The sequence below is a fragment of the Apodemus sylvaticus genome, chromosome 8 (assembly GCF_947179515.1).
Source record: "Apodemus sylvaticus chromosome 8, mApoSyl1.1, whole genome shotgun sequence".
In the NCBI taxonomy this organism is placed as follows: Eukaryota; Metazoa; Chordata; class Mammalia; order Rodentia; family Muridae; genus Apodemus; species Apodemus sylvaticus.
The window spans coordinates 26,063,267-26,085,107 of NC_067479.1; the positions used below are offsets into that span (position 1 = coordinate 26,063,267).

Genomic DNA, 21,841 nt, shown 5'->3' on the forward strand with positions numbered 1-21,841 from the left:
TTCTTGGTGTGCTCGCCCATGGCAGAGCAGATAATTTAAGATGTATAAGCCATGAATGCGTAAGCATGCAGCCCTGCAGGCATCCTGTTCTCAGCTGGGACCCTGCCATGCTCTGCAGATGAGCTTGGGCATGTGAGCTCACCCTGATCTGCAGCCCCAACCTCCAATCGCCTGTCTGCTCGACTCTTTTCTTCCTACTTCATCAGTCAATAACTTCTTGTCATTTTCCAAGATGCCTCAGTGTCACCTGACCTATTAAGCTCTTTGACCTGCCCCCCACCCACACACACCTTTTGCCCTAAGTAGGCATTCCATCCTCCAGAGTCCCCCCCAGTATGTTGCCTGATACTATTAAGACATTATGGTGGAGAGGAAAGGCATGTGCGGGAAACTGAGGCAAGCTGAACAGTATTCATGGCAACTGACCAGATGTGAGGATGAATGGGGGGGAGGAGGAGAAGGCTAGGCTAAGAATAGCCAGCATGCCCAGTGTTCTGAGGAACCGCCACACCGATTTCCAGAGTGGTTGTACCAGCTTGCAACCCCACCAGCAGGGGAGGAGTGTTCCTCTTTCTCCACGTCCTCACCAACACCTGCTGTCTCCTGAGTTTTTGACCTTAGCCATTCTGACTGGTGTGAGGTGAAATCTCAGGGTTGTTTTGAGTTACATTTCCCTGATGACTAAGGATGTTGAACATTTCTTTAGGTGCTTCTCCGCCATTGGATATTCCTCAGGTGAAAATTCTTTGCTTAGCTCAGTACCCCATTTTTTAATGGGGATATTTGGCTCTCTGGAGTCTACCTTCTTGGGTTCTTTGTATATCTTGGATATAAGTCCTATGTCAATTGTAGTGTTGGTAAAGATCTTTTCCCTATTTGTTGGTTGCAGTTTTGTCCTTTTGACATACCACTCCTGGGCATATACCTAGAGGATTCCCCAGCATGTAATAAGGACACATGCTCCACTATATTCATACCAGCCCTATTTATAATAACCAGAAGCTGGAAAGAACCCAGATGTCCCTCAATGGAGGAATGGATACAGAAAATGTGGTATATTTACACTGTGGAATACTACTCACCTATTAAAAACAATGAATTCATTAAATTCTTAGGCAAGTGGGTAGAACTGGAGAATGTCATCCTTAGTGAGGTAACCCAATCACAAAAGAACACATATGGTATACGCTCACTGATAAAGGGATATTAGCCCAGAAGCTAATACCCAAGAAACAATTCATATATCAAATGATGCCCAAGAAGAAGGAAGGAGAGGCCCCTGGTCCTGGAAAGGCTCAGTGCAGCAGTATAGGGGAATACCAGGACAGGGAAGCTGGAAGGGGTGGATTGGGGAACAGGGGGAGGGAAGAAAGTTTATGGGACTTTCAGGGAGGGGGGATCCAGGAAAGGGGAAATCATTTAAAATGTAAATAAAGAATATATCGAATAAAAAAAAGAAGAATAGCCAGCGGGTGTGCTTAAGATGGTGCTTAGGATACATGAAGATCTCACATGGAGGGTGCAGACATTTTTCTGTTTCCACAAAATCATGCACAGCTATGCAAGTATGCTACACATTTTCGTTTCATAGCCTTCTCGAACTCTTCCCCCATTCATCCTCACATCAGCTGCCATGAATACTGTTCAGCTTGCCTCAGTTTCTCCCACATGCTTTTCCTCTCTACCATAATGTCTTAATAGTATCAGGCAATTACTGGGGGGCTCTGGAGGATGGAATGCCTACTTAGGGGCTGTGTAAATCCCAGGAGAGGAGCTAGGTTAGAACGCTCCCCAGGGTTACACATTGAGGAAAAAGCACATTTTCAATTGAAGCCCTGGCTGCTCTAGGGGTCTGTTCCTGTCATTGCACCCAGTCTTTGACATGTTCACAAACCTGCCAGGCTAACCCCTTCAGGAAAGCCACCACCCCATACTTGTGACTAGCCCGATGACTAGCTTTTCTCCCACTCTCTGAAAATGTTATGTGAGAAGACACAGACCAGTGCTAGTCCCTAAATAAAACCAGACGGGCAGCTCTTGAGGGCTCCATCACACAACTCTTTGCATGCTAATGAACGAGATGTAAAAATGAAGACAAGTGGTTCTAAATCTGGTGGGCTCGACGGCCATCTTGGCAGATATCTTTCACAGGGAGCAGAATAGCAAAGAGGGAAGGTGCTTGTCTATGTAAGTTGCCCGGGTGGCACAGAGTGACCATTGGAAACCATCCTCATGGCCACCTATTGGGCCTTAGCAAACCAGTACTTCCGATTGCCACCTAAAGGGAGGGAACTTTTCCAATCTAGACTTCTATCAATATACTTAGAAAATGTTACAAATGCTATATTATTTTCACAAAAGGGAAGGGCGGTCTCTTGACACATCAGAGAGTTAATGCCTTTTATAGAAAGTGCCTGAGACCCATACTGATCATACTTGTATTATATTTGATTTAATTTTATACTAAAAGCTATCTATACCTTACAGAATTGCTGTTTTAAAAGTTGATCTTTTGAATACACTGAGAAAAGCTTATGAAACCACCTGCCAGTGAATATCTCTGTTTAATGATACATTACAAAGTGAATTTTTCTTTCTGAATTTTATTTATGTGAGCACATATATCATCAAATTAAAATTGTCATGAGATCTATATGGACAGCCTTTTATTTTGAGCTCCGTGTTATCTTTCCATTTATCAGAGCACTGTGAAGAGAGGAAAGTCAGGAAATGTTCTTGCCATCCTCTGTGCTTCCTCGTGGTTTACCTGAGACTCAAACATCACCTAATCCTAATCCTGGATGGTAGGAGCATGGTTGTGTGGATTTTTAATAGAATTATTAAACAGCACTTAGTACAAAGGTAATACAGAACTGCGTTTTGGTAGAATACATATTTTTATCACTAACGAATCTGGAAAGGGTTTATTTGTAATACTCATTTCAATTAACTCTTTGTAACTAAGAATAAGCTTATTACCATAAAAATTAAAATAATATTCATCTGAGTAAGAACACGCAAGGCTCAGTAACTAGGGACATAGTTCGGTAAGAAAGTGCTCATCGTACAAGCATAAGGTCCCAAGTTCTATCCTCAGAACCCACGTAAAAGCCACGTGCAGCAGCAGCACTGGACAGACAGAAACTGGAGGCTTCGTGTGACTTCCTGGTCGGCTGGTCTAGTTGAACCTGTGAGCTCCAAGTCCAATGAGCGACTCTGTCTCAAAAAGTAAGATGAAAGTGAAGTGTTGCAGTAGTTAAGAGCACTCACTGGTCTTCCGGACAATCTGAGTTCAGTTTTCAGCACCCACAAGGCAACTCACAGCTGCCTGACTCCAGTTTCAGGGGCTCTGATACTCTGCTCTGGTATCTGTACACTCCTATATTTATGTTACCACATGAGCACACAGAGCCCCATTTAAATATAACAAATAAATGTATTCTTAAAAGTAAGGTGGAGAACAAATGAAGAAAACCCGTCACGAAATATATTCACACACCAAAACAGACTACTCTGTGTTAAGCCCAGGGGATGACATCAAAACCGAGTTCAGTATCAGTGTTTAGTTCAGTGGACAGATGGGACAACTTTCCATCACAACATAGAGGAAAGAGAGTCTTAATGTAGACATTGTTCACATAGCATGGCCTGGGAAGGACTGTGCAGATGTGAAAGTGAAAACATCAAAATCTTGGAAAATATTTATGGGGCAGGTAAATGAAGAGCCTTCTGCAAAAGAGACTGCCAGAAGTGTAATCAAGGTGTGCAGAGATGTGATGATCATTCAGAAAGAATTCTTTCACAAAATCTAGTGTTCACAGAAAAATAGCATTGTGCTGCATGCTTATAATGCGAGAAAAATACAAGTTCAACGGCAGCCTGGTAGGACCCTATCTCAAAAAGAAAATGAAAGGAAATGAAGAGAAAAGAAAAAGAAAAAGAATCATCTCCAAATGCATATGAAAATACAAAAGACCAAGGAGAACTGAAGCAGTTCTGAACAATAAAAACATTCCTGGAGGCATCCCCATCCTGATTTCAAGTTATACTTCGAACATTGAAATAAAATAGTATGATACTGGCATATAAACAGACACATTAACCAAGAAAATAAAGCTGAGGAACCAGATATAAGTCCATGTTCCTATAGCCACTCTCGACTTTTGACAGAGAACAAAAATACACCTTGGAGAACAGACATCATTTTCAACAAATGGTGCTGGCAAAATTGAATAGGTTCATGTAGAAGAATAACTCAAGATCCTTATCTCTCAAGCTGCACAAAATTAACATCAGTGGATAAAGGACCTCAACATAAAACCTGGTACCCTTTACTATTCCAAACTCAATAGTAGTGGCCACAATTACAGCTGCTGTACCAGATGTGGGGCCCTGACTTGAGCAGATTAACATATCTTTTCCTTAGTCAACTGATCATTGGGCACTGCCCAGGAGGCTGCATGTGTAACTGCAGATTGCATGTCACTTGGGAAGGCCAGCAAGTTGCCTTTACAGATTTGTCTTAAGAATATGTATTAACTTTCCAGCCCTGAATGATAACTTAGTTCATAACATACTTGACCATCTATTTCTTCCACAAAATATCACATTGGTCCACTGTGTTGATGACATTATGCTGATTGGACCAAGTGAGCAGTAGACGTGTCCCACTGTAGACTTGTTGGCATATGAGCATGTGGGGATAGGAAATAAATACCACCAAAATCCAAGGCCCTTTGTCCTAAATGAAATTCTTAGGAGTCCAATTGTATGGGGCATACACCTTCTAAGGTGAAGGATGAGTTATTGCACCTGGTCTCTCCAACCACTAAGAAAAAAGCACAGTGTTTAGGGGGCCTATTCCATGTCAGTGTCTTGCTCTGGCCCATATACCAAATGACTCAGATATGTAAGCTTTGAGTGCTCTTCAACAGATCCTGACTGAGGCACAGACTGTTCTACCACTTGGACCATATAATCCCACAGATGCAATGGTACTTGAGGTGTCAATGGCAGATAGGGATGCTGTTCGGAGCCTTTCTCAGGCCCCTATAGGTGATTCACAGAACAGATCTTGACATTTTGGAGCAAGGCTCTGCCATCACCTACAGACAACTATTCTCCCTTTGAGAGAAAACTCTTGCCCTGCTATTGGGCCTTAGCAGAAACTGAATGTTTGATAATGATCCAACACAAGCTAGGTATTATTTGTCCTACCAAGGCATAAAGTAAGATGCATACAACAGAAACCTATTATCAAGTAAAAGCAGTGTGTGTGTCTGTATATGTGTATATGTATACATATACACATATACACATATACACATATACACATATATACATATATACATATATACAAATATGTATTGAGGTCATATATACATACATACATACATACATACATATATATATATATATATTGAGGTCAATCAAGTCCTGAAAGCACAAGCAAGTTACATAAAGACATTGCCCAAATTCCTATGGATTTTACTCCTATTACAATGCCATCTGCAGCTCCGCATGCACCGAGAGCCTCATGGGGTGTGCTGTATGATCATTTGACTAATGAAGAGAAGACAAAAGCACAGCTTACTCATCAGTAAGATGAAAGCTAACCAGATGACAGCAGCCTAGAGGACTGGGACAGGGTTCTCTGGAAGGAAGTATATACTTTGAATACATGTTATCCAGGCACCAGCCAGAAGTTGACAGTTACAGTATTACAATTGCTTTCTGGGACAGTCTTGAAACACAAAAGTGAGGGGAAATCTTTACAGTGGGCAGAACTTTGGGCAGTCCACATGGTCATACGTTTTGTTTAAGATGAGAAATCAACAGACATGTGATTGTTCACAGATTCATGGGGTGTAGCCTGGATGGTCCGGGACTTGGAAAAAGCATGATTGGAAAATAGGTGGCAGAGACATCTGGGGAAGAAATATGTGGATAAATCTCTCCAAATGGGCAAAGAATTAGAAGGCACTTGTGTCCCATGTAAATGCTCATCAAAAGGTGACTTCACCTGAGGAGTTCAGTAATCAAATAGATAAGATGACAGTCTATGGACAGACAACCTCTTTCTCCAGCCATCCCTATCATTGTCCAGTGGGCCCTTGTACTTGACCACAGGGACTGTCATTCACCAAGTCTGACCTGGCTGAAGCTGCTGCTGACTGTCAGATCTTCTAGCATCAGAGACTAATCCTAAGCTCCATTTATGACACCAGTTCCCACGATGGACAATCCAGTGACCTGGTGGCAGGTTAACTGCATTGACTATCCTAGAGTAGATACTTATTCTGGTTATGGATTTGCCTTTCCTTCACATAATGGTTCTGCCAAAACTACCATCAGTATATTCATAGAACACCTTATTCACCAATATATTAGTCTATGTTGTATTGCTCTTAGCAAAGGAACCCATTTCACATCCAGAGAAATGCAACAGTGGATCCCCAGTTATGGAATCCATTGGTCCTTGTTCCTCACAATCGTGAAGCAGCTTGCTTCATAGAAAGATGGAATGGTCTTTTGGAGATACAGTTACAGAGCTATTTAGACAACAGAGGGCCAGAGGACTGCGGCAGGGTTCTCCAGAAGGAAGTATATACTTTGAAGTCCTATGCATATACCATAGGAGTTTGAGTTGAGAGACAATGCCTCTTCAAAACACCTTAGGCTGTCAAATGAAAATTCAGTGCCAAGTATGGCTATCTTTTTTGGAACTGTTATTCCAAAACAGTTGGGTTCCTGTAGGATTCCCTCTCCATGCGGGTTATCATTGCCTTTGTTTTTATAACCGTCCAAAACTTGATAATAAGACCCTGTTGTTGAAGACATCCCCGACTTAAGTCATACAACATGGAGACATCAGACTGATACCTACATGAAGGCCTTATTGCTACTGGCTAACTTTGATATTTCTGGAAGGTTCTAGGCATAGTGTTTCAATATAGAGCAGATATAGCTCACAGTAATGAAACCATTGATGCTGCACGTGGTGACGGGCGTTAAAACCTAAAGAAAGGTAGGCCACTCCTGTGGGGCTGGATGTGGAGAACTGCCGGATGGCAGTTAGAAGCCAGAGCTGGCACCTGTGATAATCATGACAGATGGAGGATCCCTGCCCTACCTCTCTATAGACTAGTCTCAAATAAAACTCTTTCCACCCAAGGAGATTTGGAACTTGGAACCAGAGTAGAGAAGTTTACCCCTTTTCTACAGCAAAGCAGAATGTCGTTGAGGTGGTAGGTGCTGAATAAATTTTGGTCACCTGAGATGACTTTCAGGGCCATAGTTGATTGTCTTAGAATGTCTCCCGCACTTAAAAGTGAGACTGGGAAGGAGACACTTGGGATTTCCCTGGTAGCTTAGAGCAGGAACTGTGAGAACAAGGGTAGCTATGTAAATGAGAAGAAAAGCTTAGAGTCTTGACATACGTCTATGTGACAGGTTAAAGAAGAGTCTGCAAAAGAAACCTAAGGTAACCAGACACGTAGGCAAATAAGTATTGATGCCTTGTGGGGACTTAAACTCAGAACAGCCAAAGAAAACAATGTCCTCTGGCCTTGAACTTTTCACTTTCCGTAAAATAGATTTTATTATAGAATATTTTCATTCGTTAGTGTTTACTTTCTAGGTGAGAAAGCTAGACTTTGTATTAGCAATACCATCTATCAGTAAGTCATAACTTGGGCCATGTTTGCCAGTCCAGTTCTGAATAGATAGCCTCTCCCATTAAAGCAGTAAGTCGAAGTGTGGTGTAGCCGTATAAAGAGTGGTTAAGACTCATACTGCCTGGTTGGCTGATTGAAGTGGGGTCAGCTACTGCAACTGCTAGATTAGCAAGCTCTCAAGATCAGCTATATTAAAATCGTGAAGTCCCTTAGAGAAAGGCAAGGTGTGTGGAAAGTAGAAAATACTATTGTTGTCAAGGTCTGCCTTTATAGAGCAACACAGGGGTTCACCTAGTGTTAGTCACACACAATTAAGAAGTTAGTCCAGACAGTTCAGAGGAATGAAGAGCAACACATCAATTGTTTGATTACATTTCCAAGACCAAACAAATCAATCACACATACAATAGACTGGTCTCCTCAGCCGAGGCAGTTTTGTATTTAAACTGTTTTCAAAAGCAAAGATTGGAATGGACGTCCAGTTAACTGAACAAGTTAATTTGTTCCTTAATCACAGAGAACAGGAGCTTGGAGAGATGACTCAGAGGACTTGGATGCTGTTTCCCTAGGACCTAGGTAAAAGAGAAGAGAAGATTAAAAAGAGAAACAGCTATGCTTAAAGGCACATGATCCCAGCACTGGAACATGCAGAGGACAGGAGGATCTTTGGAATTCTCTGGCCAGCCAGTCTATCCCAGTCAGGAAGCTGTAGGTTCAGGGAGAAAATATGCCTCAAAAATCAAAGTGAAGAAGCAATTAATGAAGACATTTTATGTCAGCCCCTCAGATCTACATAGACTAGAGCACACCTAAATACATTTAAAATATAACACACACAAACACATACACACACCGCACATCTTCACATCCCACATGACAGCAGAGATGTATTTTGTTTATATTTATTCATAGTAAACAGGATTACCTTGAGTTTCATAACTATAAAATTAAACATTGTGTAATATGCAGTTTGGAGTTTCACAGAGTGTAGGAATAGATGATAAGCCAATGCATTAGAGATGCTGCTACCAGAAGTTGATTTCTACATCCTAGAACCCAGATACAGGTTGGTAACTGAGCCCATGTTTGGCCATTCTGCCTGATTTTAAAGTTCCAGGTAGCACAGACTGTGTTAACCTCAAGAGGGAGTGTGGCCTTGGGCAACATCCTTGGGCAATGCAGAGGCTTGTAATACCAGCTCTTTCCTGATCCCCAGGTTTCTAGTTCCTTGTCTTGAAAGTACCTAATTTCCTTCCAGATCTAGATATCTGTGAACTTTCATGAACTAATGTAACAGAAACCAGAAGACAAGATAGGAATCTTGACTCCCCCACTCCACTTCTCTTCCCTTATATGCAAATACCATTCCTCAAGTGAAACAGGTTGTCACAGCAAATATGTTGAGCCCTGAATGAAATGAAGCTCATTTGTCAGTGTCTGGGCCCTGTAACTTTGTAAAAGTTAAACATATTTCAAAAATGCACTTCTGAACCTAGAAAATGCCTGCACTTCCTGTTGCTAAAGGGGTTCCTTTTCAGTTGCTTGAGAAAATAACAGAGGAGCCACGGAGACCATGGGGGTTTTGTTTAACATGGGCCTTTTGAAAGTGCACATTCCTCTAAGTGCACACGTCATCTCCGTATGAAAAGGCACCTGCCCTTTGTCTCAATCCACATTTACCTTTTAGCGTTTCAGGTGGTGAAATGGGAGGCCCTGAAAAAGGTGATTTTTGTTTGGTAGGTTTTGGGAATCCATTCAATACCTACCTGCTGTTTTCTTTAGACTTTATTGTACCTTCTGCTGGGTAAATGCCATAGAAAGGCACCGAGCTAGTCTTAATCCTTTTCTTTAGCCAGAATGGAAAAGGACAAGTATCTCCTAATAAATCAGTTTGTGTTGACTGTTTTGAGACAGAAAAAAAAATCCGATATGTGTTTCTTATTTTACCAGGACGCTTCATTAATAGCACCCATTAGTCCAAGGGTGAATGCCACCTGTATATGGATAGGAATTTGGGTGTAAGGCAAACTCCAAGAGTGCTGTTTAAAAAAAAATTAGAAAAACAACAAAATGATACTTTTTTTTCTTTTTTTTTAATTGGATATATTTTTTATTTACATTTCAAATGATTTCCCCTTTTCTAGCCCACCACTCCCCGAAAGTCTTTAAGTTATTATTGATGGGGTATGGAGGTGGTAGAAAGGGAGGGAGTTGGGAAGCACTTACACCACAGTGTGCACGGGAGGTCAGAGGACACACCTGTGGAGTTGATGTGCCCTTTTCGCTGTCGCCTGCGTTCCAGTGAGATGGCCAGTTGTATGGTAAGCTCCGTTCGCCACGGAGCCATCTCAGCAGCCCCCAGATTCCCGCACTCCTATCTGAGATGCTTGCTTTCTTAAGATTATGCTGAGAATGCTTTCTTAAGATATGATATATAACAATGAAAGAAATGGCTTAAAGGGAAGCTAAACTGTACCCCAAAGGAGTGGCAAAGTGTCACCCATCTAGCCAGTCATCTTTGTCTTTGTATTCTTTGTTCTGCTTTACATTTTAACTTTATATTGCAAAAACAAAATTACATAGGATTTCTATAGCACTGTACCAAACTTTTGCCAGTAATTTCATTCTCTTTCATGGAATTAATAACAGTCTGATAGCTAAGTCACAATCTCCAGGAATTTGTGAATATTCTAAGTATGTTTTAAAAGATTTTGCCTGTGAAGGGTTATGTTTGTATTTGTTCATTGCCTAACCCTCCTTTTAAAATGGAATTTAAAAGTTACAAAGGGGCCTGGAAACATGGCCCAGTGGTTAAGAGCCCTGACTGCTCTTCCAGAGGTCCCAGGTCTGATTCCCAGCGCCCACATTGTGGCTCACAACCGTATGAACCATATGTACACAGGCATATCAGTGGTACAGAGACACGCACACAGTTGAAAAGAAATCCCTCCACATTAATAATTTATTAAGATAGAGGTAGGCATATATTTTTGTTTTCAGCACATTTCTTTGGAAAACAGTTTTAAGATAAGTTTGAGCCACTAGGTCCAAGCTTAGCCAACTCTTCCATAGAAACAATTCTGTATAAAATTCACTTCACATTCTGTTCCTGCCACTGGCTTTCTTTTTAAAGTCAAATGCTTATTGTCTTTATATACATAAATAAATATCTCCATTTTATATTCACAAACCAGTTGCAAAAAAAAAAAAAAAAAAAAAAAGCATTAGAAGCTCTCCCAGTTGCAGACGCGACCAGTAGTGACATGATTTATTTTGTCTTTTTTTTTTTTTTTTTTTTAACAGAGCTGAGGACCGAACCCAGGGCCTTGCGCTTGCTAGGCAAGTGCTCTACCACTGAGCTAAATCCCCAACCCCAGTGACATGATTTAATATTGATAATTCTGTAGGCTTTTTAAAAAATTCTGAAACACAGCGCATGTCAGATGATCCAGTATTCTGATTTGTGAATTATAAATTATATGCCAGTGACATAGATCTATTGACAGGGCTGTACATTTTTAACATCTAAACTTTTAAAAGATCTTTACATCTCTCTTACATTTTACTGTTGATTCTTTTAATACTCTCTTTAAACAATAAACAAGGATTAAAAAAAAAAAAACCCAGAAACTCAAAGTGGTGACTTATGGTAGCAGTGATTTTTGTGGTTCTAATATACCAAGAAAGTGTCTAGGAATTGAAATTTTTGTTCAGAAAACTCACAGTTATCAGAAACAGAAGAGAAGACGCATCCTTGGTCCACTTCAGGTTACCTGTGGGACTTTAGAGCCTTTTGCCACGCAATACAGCTTTTTCAAGCAACAAAACCACGAACAACCATTTTGTCAGAACAGACTGACTTTCTACTTTTAATTTTATTCTATTTTTGAACATGAATACTGCTTTTACTTCATTTCTACACGTTCTTCTATGCCATCCAACTCTTCCCTTGCTCCCTTCAAGTTCATCACCTTTTAATTATTATAAAATTACTATTTAACTTACTTTTGCTACACAAATGACTTTAATAGCTGTTGTTTTACACACACACACACACACACACACACACACACTGACCTTCCCAATGTCGGCACTCCTTCCTAGGCGCAGTAGAGTAGCCACTGATCGTTGTTCATAGTTGCTACGTTTCCCACATGTGTGAAGAAGCTGGAGATGGAGCAGGATGCTGATCTATCATCTCTGGAACATCCAGAGGAGTGTGCCCCACCCACATGGCATCTGAGTCTCACCTTCTACACTTTCCTAATGTCAGAAGATACTTTTTCAAGTCTCATGGAGTTGCGTGAGTCCTATAAGAGAGGCATTCATTTCCTCTTGTTCAGATCTCTTGATTTAATGATTTGCTAGGAAATAACATCCATCTGGACACTAAAAGACAATGTCTACATGGTCTCACTAATACCCAGACCAAAAGGAATTCCATCCCATGAAAGATGAGAGCAGAGAGGTGGTTATCAGAGAATGGACGGCGCTGAAACAGAAGGAGATGGCAAAGAGTGCAAAGTCACAGATGGGTGCAGACCGGTTATCAGAAGTAATGATATTTCAAATCCCTAGAAGAAAAGATTCTGGAAGTTTTCCCTGTGAATATAAACACTACAAAGTGTATACATACATATAAATGCCACGTGGTACACAATTAAAGACAGACCACTTATGGCAGCCAATCAAGATGACATTTTTGGCTAGTGTGAGAGCTCATTGGGTGAGGGAGCTTGCCACCAAGCCTGGCAGCCTGAGATTGATCCCTGGATTCCCCACTGTGGAAATGTCTGTACATATGGACAGTCCACACACACCCAGAGTCAGTGATAATAGATAGATAGATAGATAGATAGATAGATAGATAGATAGATAGATAGACAGATAGATAGATTAAATTTTTAAAAAAGCATTAAGTATATTTCAGGTGACATGACTCAGTGGATAAAGGACCTTGCCATTCAAGCTTGGTGCCTGGTTTCAATCTCCAGAATCCACATAAACATGGAAGGAGAGAACTGACCCACAAAGTTGTTATGACCCACACACATGGTATTGGAACCATGGCACATGAACACATGTATACATATCATGTATGCCCAGTAGTTGTAATTATAAAATTTATATTTAAAATGCAATTACTAAAATAATTAATTATAGTGCAACCTGGGGGCTTGATGCTTAAAAAAGAACATATATTCAAATAAGTCATTATGTTGGGGAATGATACAAAAAAAACAGAAATATTATGTGTATATGATTGAGAGGATTTTTATCCTGTAAATTGAGGCTCTTACTTTGAAAATTTGGATACCATAACCAAAGTATTCTATTAACGTCCCTACCCCAAGCTAGCAATGCATAATATATACTGTAGTTGAATAAATTACTGTATATTCAGAAAGTCAACCATAAACAGAGTGTCCATCTTTTAGATCTCGGTTCGGTGTGCTCTCTATAGAAGACCAGATGTTCCATATGTAGTACACAGAAGGCCATGTGTTTTGTGTTGTAACTGATCATGTTGACCTCACTGGTAAACACCCAGAACAATACATAAACCAGGTAATGTAGACATGCACCAGCAAAAACATAGTTACAGACACTGATGTTTAGCTTTCGTTCAGTGTTTGCAATTATAAACTATCCTGCTTTCCGTCTTTTCTTCAGCCTTTAAAAATGGGGAGCACAGTTGACCAATCCCTATTATCTGTCAAAAAGGCATAAGTACCATCATTAAATTGACAAAATAACTATGAGGGGGTAAACTGGAGACGATATGTGCTTAAACTAGACGAGCAAATGCAGTTCGTCCACAGACAGCACACAGCCCATCTGTGCTCTGGGCCACATCATTTCCCCTCTTGCCCCATGAGCTGAGCCCGGATCTTCTTGCTCCCAGTTATCCTCGAACCATCAGCTTCATAGGTATGCACTCTGGCTTTCACCTGCAGCGGGACGGCTCCATCAACCCCGTGCTAATCTCATCTGCTACTTCCTCACCAAGACAGAAACATACCACACAACTGAGCAATGCCTTTCACCCCCCAAGAAGAAAAAGCCTTTCTCAGACTTTCTGAATACAAAATTGGGAGCACAGGTGCTAAAATCAACAGTTAATAAATGGACCTCTCGAAAGCAAGAAACACCCACACAGCAATGAATACGGTCATTTGGACAAAGTGACAGCCTATGGAATAGCAAAGGATTTTTTATCAATGACCCATCCAATAGAGGCCCAATATTCAAATTATATAAAGAACTTTAAAAAAAAACCTTAGATAGCAATAAGACAACCCAATTTTAAAATAGGGGTACAGATCTAAACAGAGAAGTCTCAAAAGCGGAACCTCAAATGACTGAGAAATGTTCAATATCCTTAGCCATCAGAGAAATGTCAATCAAAACTACCTGAGATGTCATCTTATACCCATTACAATGGTTACAGTCAACATATGAGTGACAGCTCATGGTGATGAGCATTGGAGTAAGAGGCAAGCCTCATATATTGCTCACAGGTGTGAGAGCAGCCACTATGGAAATCAGCGTGACTGCTCCTCAGAAAGATGAGAATCTATCTACTTCAAGATCCAGCTATACCACAATTGGACATATATTCAAAGGATGCTGTATCCTGCCAGAGAGACAGTTGCTCTCATATATTCATTGCTGCTCTATCCATAATATCCAGACATTGGAAACGGCCTCAACAAACTAATAGATGAGCACAGTGTGACACATTTACACAACAGAATATTACTCATCCACTTAAAAAAATGAAACTATGACATTGTCAGGTAAATGACTGGAACTAGAGAAAAATCATTGTGAGTGAGGTAACCGAGACTCAGAAAGACAAATATGATATATATTTGCTAATTTATGAATATTAGCTCATTAGTCAATGATAACTAATCTACAATCTGCAGAAACACAGAGGTAGACGCCTAATGGGGACACTTAGATTTTGCTAGGAAAGAGAAATAAAATAGGTAGTTATAGATGTGTGGGGAGGGACTGGAACAGTGCAATCTGGTGGGCCACGGGAGGGTAAGGGGATGAGGGAGTGAGAACTAAAATTAAGGACCAGTATGAAAAACTAATGCAGTAGAAGAATGATAAAATCTTTACATATATGCAAGCCATCTAAATTACCTAATAACAGGTAGGGGGAGCCCCCACTGAACATGTCTTGTTACCAAATGAAGTTTTCTGTACTGGGATTGTTTCATCTAATAGAGGTATTGTCCAAATGGGTCTCATGGGAATGCCCAAACAACCTATGCTGTTGTCAAGACTCTTAAGTTGTTCTTCCCAAACTGACAGCAAAGCCTCATTGCTGAAGACAATACCTATACAAAACACTGAACACAGAGGTCAAGCTGATGGCTACATAGAGCTTTCAGGCCTGTGTGCTGGTGTCTCTGGTATGGGAAGGAACTCTTTAGGCTAAGTAAACACCTAGCCAGACAGCCCCTTTGATCTACAATGGTGTCCTGCTTGCAAGATACTCAAGTGCAGTAGTGGCACAAACCTTGTGAGAGTAGCCATTTGATTTGCTTAAGGCCGACTCTACCAGATGGAACCTGATGTAGCTTGGGTAATCGAGAAGCTATGGCAAGATAACCCAGGGATGTAGGGGAAAACCAAATACTAATGTTCTAGAAATAAAAAAAGTATCAATAAGAGGACTCCCAGTGATGTTCTCCTACACTAATGGATCAGTGTTTTTTGCTCAGTGTGATCAGAGAAGCTTTGACCTGCAGCAGATGGGAAAGAATATAGAGACCTATAGCCAGATGTTATGCCGAGAGAGGGAGACCTTGGAACACCCGGATGTAAATGGAATATGTCCATCAACCATCCGCCAAGCAGGGCTTGGGAAACGCTGCTCAAGAGAAGGCAGAAAGCATCTAAGAGCCAGAGGGGCAGAGGACACCAGAAAAACAAGGCTCCCACTGCTGTGAACTCACAGAGACTGAGCCAATGTGCACAGGGCCTTGCAGGGTCTGCAGCAGATGGGGGTCGTAGAACTGAAAGGAGAAATGGACTAATGCTCCCTGATGCTATCTCCAATTGGTGATCATTTGCAGATAAAAAATTTAGTTTTCTCCGAGGGAGTCTCACTGGGGAAACAATCTTGAGTGACCAGAAGTAGGTGCCAACGGCAGCTTTGGGGGTACCTTGCGACATAATGTCATGTCAGGGATTTTCCTTTCTTTCTTTTTTTAAATTTTAACTCATATTTTTCATTTTATTTACTTTTTTTTTTTACCATACAGATGCTGTGTGTGTGTGTGTGTATTATGGCTTCTAACTTAGTGTTTATTTGGGATTCCTGGGTGTGTGTAACCTGTACAGGGTCTCTGTAGCTAGATCTGTTTCCTGTGTCTTTTCACAGACTCTTTTCCTACTGTTTATTTGTTTTGTCCTGTTCCAGTGTGTTAGTTTTTGTTTTATCTTATTTTATTACTGTCCCATAGAAGCTCGTTTATTTTCTCATGAGAGACAGAAAGGGAGTGAATCTGGATGATGGGGGGACGTGGGCAGGAATTAGGAGGTGTAGAGGGAGGCGCTACTGTAATCAGGATATAAAGAAGGCAATTTTCAATGAAAGGGTGGAAAGAGATAATCCTTCCTAGCGTTGACACTTTCTCTCTGGGCCATCTCATAACACAAGCCTCTGTTAAGAAACATCTCTTAGTGACAACCAATTAACTCAGGTCAGAAAAGGAGGAAGAACATTGGAAAAGTTTATGTATATTACACTAAGTGCCAGAACTCATACAGACGACAAAAAAAAAAAAAAATCAGCAACCGTAAATACACACTATTCATTGTCATGGACACATTCTGTTCTAGATCTTCAGTTCGTTCTAAGTTAGACGCCTGCCTGGTTTGTGTTGCAATAAGCCTACATATTTTGTCTCCTTGGAACAACTGGAATGAATTAGAAGTTGAGGTTTTTGGTCAGTGCAATCAGGATGCTCTTACTTGAATGGATCCTTTCAGAGTATCACGGTGCTTTCTGTGGCCACAATTAGTGCCCCAGCACTTCTAGATTCCCTGCATCTGAAGTACTTATTCATCCTCTTCTGAAAGGGCCACTTGATCCTTAGACCCAGCACTAACTTAACAGTTACATTTAAAATGAAAAAAAAAAAAAGTTCATTCTAAGCTTGCTCAAATTTCACCATGTTGGCTTTACCTCTACATTTCACTTATAGGGACCGGAAGTTTCCTGTGCATTTACTACTGCTGCTGCTGCTGTGCTCCCTCCCATCTGTCTCTGTCTCTCGCTCTCTCTGTCTCTCTGTGTCTCTGTCTCTGTGTGTGTGCTGCATACCCACATGCATTCAGTGTGCGTCGTGTGTGTTACATACACATGCCTGCATCCACATCCTTTGAGTGTGTGCATGTGTGACAGAGAAAGGTGAATACATGTGCTTTATAGATCTGTTAATTTACCCAGGAACTTGCCTTTGCCCTGATCTAGGTTCTAGGGACAGTAAAAGCATGGCTCCGGACTTATTAAGAAATCAGCCGCCATAGAGGAGACCAGCCTCAAAATAAGGTCATTAGATACTGTATTAGTGACTTAACTGAAATAGGATTTAAATTGGCTGAGAGGACTAAGCACAGGAGGGTCTGAGGATGCAACAGTTCAGTTAGAATCAGAATTATCTGTTCCTCTGTAACGAGCCAGGCACATCTTCCCCCAGGCTCTGGGTAATTTACCTTGTGCACTGAGCGTCGGATTTCTGACCTGTGAAGTGGGGTTGCGCTGCAGTTCCACACACAGGATTAGCATCAGCTGCCTACCCTGTGGTCATTAGAGGCCCCTTCATTGTAGTCCTTTGGACAGATGGGACAGGAGAGATCAGTTCTGTGGGGTTGCACGGGGACACAGCTTCCATTTGGAAGAGAGCTAGGAAAACAGTGCACCCGGGTCAGCTATTGTTCTGCTCCCCCTGGGAGCCCATTAAACAATGGAGAGGCTATCTTTTCCAGCACTGGTTTTGGATATTTTACTGTCCTTACAAGTTGACTGAAGGGCCCGGTCAGGTTACACACTTTCTTCACTTTTTACAGGGACTTTCAGCGTTCAGTCCAACTTCAGGATTCCTCCGGCTCGGTTTGGCTCTCCAGTCTTGAAAAACGTACTTGCTTTGGCACAGCTAAGCTATCTAAGATTTCTTCTCAAGGAAGGAAGAAAATGTAGATAGATGTTTGTAAATAACATATGTCTAATGTCTGAGTTGTTTTAAGTCATAATGAAGTGATGTGGATACCTTGAATGACAGAGAAAAATGGACGCTGTGTCCTCTAAAGCCCTATAACATTGAAGTGATGGGAATCCTTCAGGAAAGGGGGGGGGGGGGTCTATTAAAATGTAACTAAGAACCCTTCACTGTTCTCTGTGACTTCCAGCCCTAGAACTAAATCAGACTTGAAACATGAATGTCTTCCTCTTTAGCATACCAGTAAGACAGGCAAAGCACGTAGCATCACTCCTCAGCTACACAGGTGAATGTTAACCGACCCCTCTGATGTCACAGCAGGAAAGCCGAAATTGAAACTCACCTCTCTGTCCCCAAAGCCCCTGGTGGGACGCTAAGGTTTCCTCCCAGAGACCTGCCAAATGGAACACCCATTGACAACACGACACTTTCCCAGCATTCATCACTGGCTGGGTTGTTACAGAAAAAAAAGATGGAGCCCCAAAGCTTGTGTGTCTTTGTTTCTTCCAGGGGAGAAGCCCTACAAATGCACGTGGGAAGGCTGCACCTGGAAGTTTGCCCGTTCAGATGAACTGACCAGGCATTACCGCAAACACACGGGAGTGAAGCCATTCAAGTGCGCGGACTGTGACCGCAGCTTCTCCAGGTCAGACCACCTGGCACTGCACCGTAGGAGGCACATGCTGGTGTGAGGAAGGCTCCGGTCCAGCGGTGTGCAAGAGCTGGGTCTCTTCAGGAGCAACTAACTCAGCAGGGCTGAGCTCCCTCTACAGTGTTAACGTCAAGGGCACCACCATTCCCACGGTGCCTGAAACCAGAGCAGGAACAAGAAGGAACCCTTCTCCCTTCGGCCTGAAGGTAACCCCCCATCATGACCACACGTGTGAGAGAGCTGTGTTCACGCTGGCCTGGGAGTTCAGCGCCTCAGGTCCTGAAGAGACAGGCATCGTTTTCCTTGCTATGTCCTCTGCCATTGAAAAGATGTTTGTCGCTTGTACATTTTTCGAGCTAGCAGACACTCTGCTATCAGTCCCTAAAAGGTCATCTGCCGCAAATTGATGGTTAGAGGAGACCTTCTCAGTTTGGATGATTCTTCCCTGGCACCCCCCCCCCACCCCAACCCTAACCCCAAACCCTTTTGACAACAATTTCAATTCCTATCTCAGTAAGCTAGAACACACATCCAGTCTGTTACCAGCAAGCAACATGAATTAGAGAGGAAGGGGCTATTGGAGATGCTCTGTTACCCAAAAAGAAAGGCACACAGAAGTTAGCCCTCTGTGGTAGTGATGGCGGAGCTAGATAGTGCTCACACCCTGTCCTCATGCGTCCCCCGAAAAGAACCAACATTGAGTCCTTTCATTTGTTTGTTGTTGCTTGTTTCTGTTCTGTTTTGTGCATCTATTCCAGCAGAGGGGCCGAGCAGTTTCTCAAAGTCTAGTCCTGCTCCTCCCTGGCATGGACTGGCAGAGGTGTTCTGTAGTTGAATAGGAAGAGCCTGTCTAAAATAATAATAATAATAATAACTACTGCCCCACTTCAAATTGCAGTGATCTGTCACCTAAGCACCATCTCCTCCTGCCCTTCGTGTTTGATTACAAGGAATCGAGGGGAGGGGGGCTTTCTTAGACTCACTGGCACCAAGGTAAGAGGTGGAACTGCCCAGGCAAAGGCAGTGAACGTGAAAACGAGACAAAGCAGAGATGGAAATAATGCTCCTCTTGAGGAGAAAAGCAATAATGAATAGAAGGACTTTCCTACAATAACTCCACTGAGGACTCACGTTACCGATTTTCATACTTACTAAAGGGATTGTAAAAAACACCCCAGCATTTCAGATGTCTTAGTTACATCCACAACACGGAGGTAATCTTTCCACTGTTTGTTGTCCTACTTGCTTAAGTACCACAATTAAAGATTATGCTCCCCTTCTCTTGGTTGAAAACAGTTATTTGGTGACTAGAGAGGCAAGAGGGCGGTAGAGTGGAGGATTAACTCTTCAGCCAGTGAGTCTGTTCCGCTTGGGCATGAGTCCTGGAAAGAGTCTCCCCATGGAAACCTGCCCTGGTGCTACTTCTCCAACTCGGAGAGCCAAGAGTCTGACTCTACGCACTTCACTTTTAAAACCATCCCAGAATCCCCATGTTCCCACATTGGCATCTGCAGGGACAGACAACCTGCTTCTCCTGGGAGAAGGGTCAGAGCAAAGTTAGGTTCCATCCTTCCTCTCAAGTGAAGAGCTTTTTGTATCTAGCAAAAATGTACAGGAAAAGCAATCCATCCCCAGCAAGCACTCTTTCCAACATATTTTGTCCCCACTAAAAGCTGCTGTTTTCCCAGCATTATGTGGCAATTGGGTTTGGTGAGATTTTTTTTTTGTTGTGAAGACGTTTTATAGTTTAAATATAAAAGGTCTCTAGTGAAGGCCTTTGCAATATATTTCAATGACACACTTGATTTGGGGAATTGCACAAATCAACCTCATAAGATTCCTAGCTCATTTTTAAATGTGTGCACATTCTAAAATGATTTCTGGTAGTGGTTATTCTTTATAGTATCAGCTTCTAATTTGGATAATTGTATTCTGACAAAGCAAAAACTATAAACGTTACAAGGAGAGCCATTTATGTTGGGTAGCTTTTAAAAGACTTTTAATAAATGTTCAGGCAAACATATCATAATTTACAGGTCAAGTCCCAGCTTCAGAAATCTGTGCTCTATATTCTCTGCCAGGTCTAAGAACTTCATCAGGCAATTTCTCTCCTACAAGGGCTGTAGTTCTATTGATAAATAGCTTCAGCTACACAGGTTGGTACCCACCAGCCAGCAGGGTTTTTGGGTTTTTGTTCTTTTTATTTTTTTTGGTTCTTGTTTTTTGTTTGTTTGTTTGTTTTTTATATACCAACTGGAACATTTTTTAATCTGTACTGTATGCAGTTCCTACTTGTCATTGCCTGTAATCATCCAGAATAAAACCAGGTTTCCTGATGCATGCCAGCATTAGTGACTGGCCAGGGCAAAGGACACTGACAGTAGCAAGCAAGTTTGATCCCTCAAGCGCTGGCCCCAGAGCCTAGTTGGCAGGCAGTAAGGGAGACACTCAAGTGAAGTATAGATTTGGCTTAGTTCTATCTGCTTTCCTATGAGCCAAACCTTTTTCCACTGAGAAGCATCTTCCAAGTTTTACCAGGAGAATTCACTGAACTGATAAGCAAGGCAAGCTTCCTGACTGACATCTTAATTTAAATTTAGCACAGAACTAAATGAGTCCCACCTCTCTAAGAGCATAGGGAAGACGTGGGGGAAGTGAGCTCTTCCCCCTCACTCCCTTGTAAGTGGAAAGCATCTGAGATGGAAGGGTAAGGATGAAACCCCCCACCATGACAGCCTTTCCCTCTTTATGACATAGCGATATTTTTAGAAGAGATGCAAGCACAAATGAACACACCCCTGATCTGGTCCAAGAACTGAAACTTATTTGGCACTTGTCTGGGGGATGTAACCCATCCTCCTTGGTATGTTTCATAGGGGGGATTCCCTTATAACAGAAAGTGGTTTGAAACGAAAGGAAATGGGACATCCTTAGGCACAGAAAAGCTGCCACCCATTTCATATTCAAGTCTAGCTTCTTGAAAAGCACAGTGTATGATAAACCATCAAAAGGAGAGAGAGAGAGAGAGAGAATCCTAAAGCGCTTCTCAATGGTTTCCTAAGCAGAGCATGCTTTGGTTTCATGTTTGAAGTGGTTCCCCTTGCATCTAGGAAGAGTGTGTGTCCTTGGGAACACCTCTGCATACACAGTGGGGAGAATCAATTGTCTCCTTGCAATGTAAAGGCCGATGACAAGGGAGTTGGGCTATTAGGGGCCTTCAGAGAGTCCCTAATATTCCAGTCTTATGGTTACGTAAGTAAAAATGAGCA

At 41.9% G+C, this 21,841-nt stretch overlaps 1 protein-coding gene across 7 annotated transcripts in view; it reads left to right on the forward strand.

Annotated features, from left to right (window-relative positions):
• Positions 1 to 21,597, forward strand: part of Klf12 (KLF transcription factor 12) — a 409,277-nt gene extending 387,680 nt beyond the window's left edge. For all 7 annotated transcript variants that reach the window (XM_052190787.1, XM_052190791.1, XM_052190789.1 and 4 more), the window contains one exon: positions 18,431 to 21,597. In XM_052190787.1, coding sequence (XP_052046747.1) covers positions 18,431 to 18,612 — 182 coding nt within the window. In that variant the 3' untranslated portion in view covers positions 18,613 to 21,597. The remainder of the gene's footprint in view (positions 1 to 18,430) is intronic.
• The last annotated feature ends 244 nt before the right edge of the window (positions 21,598 to 21,841 follow it).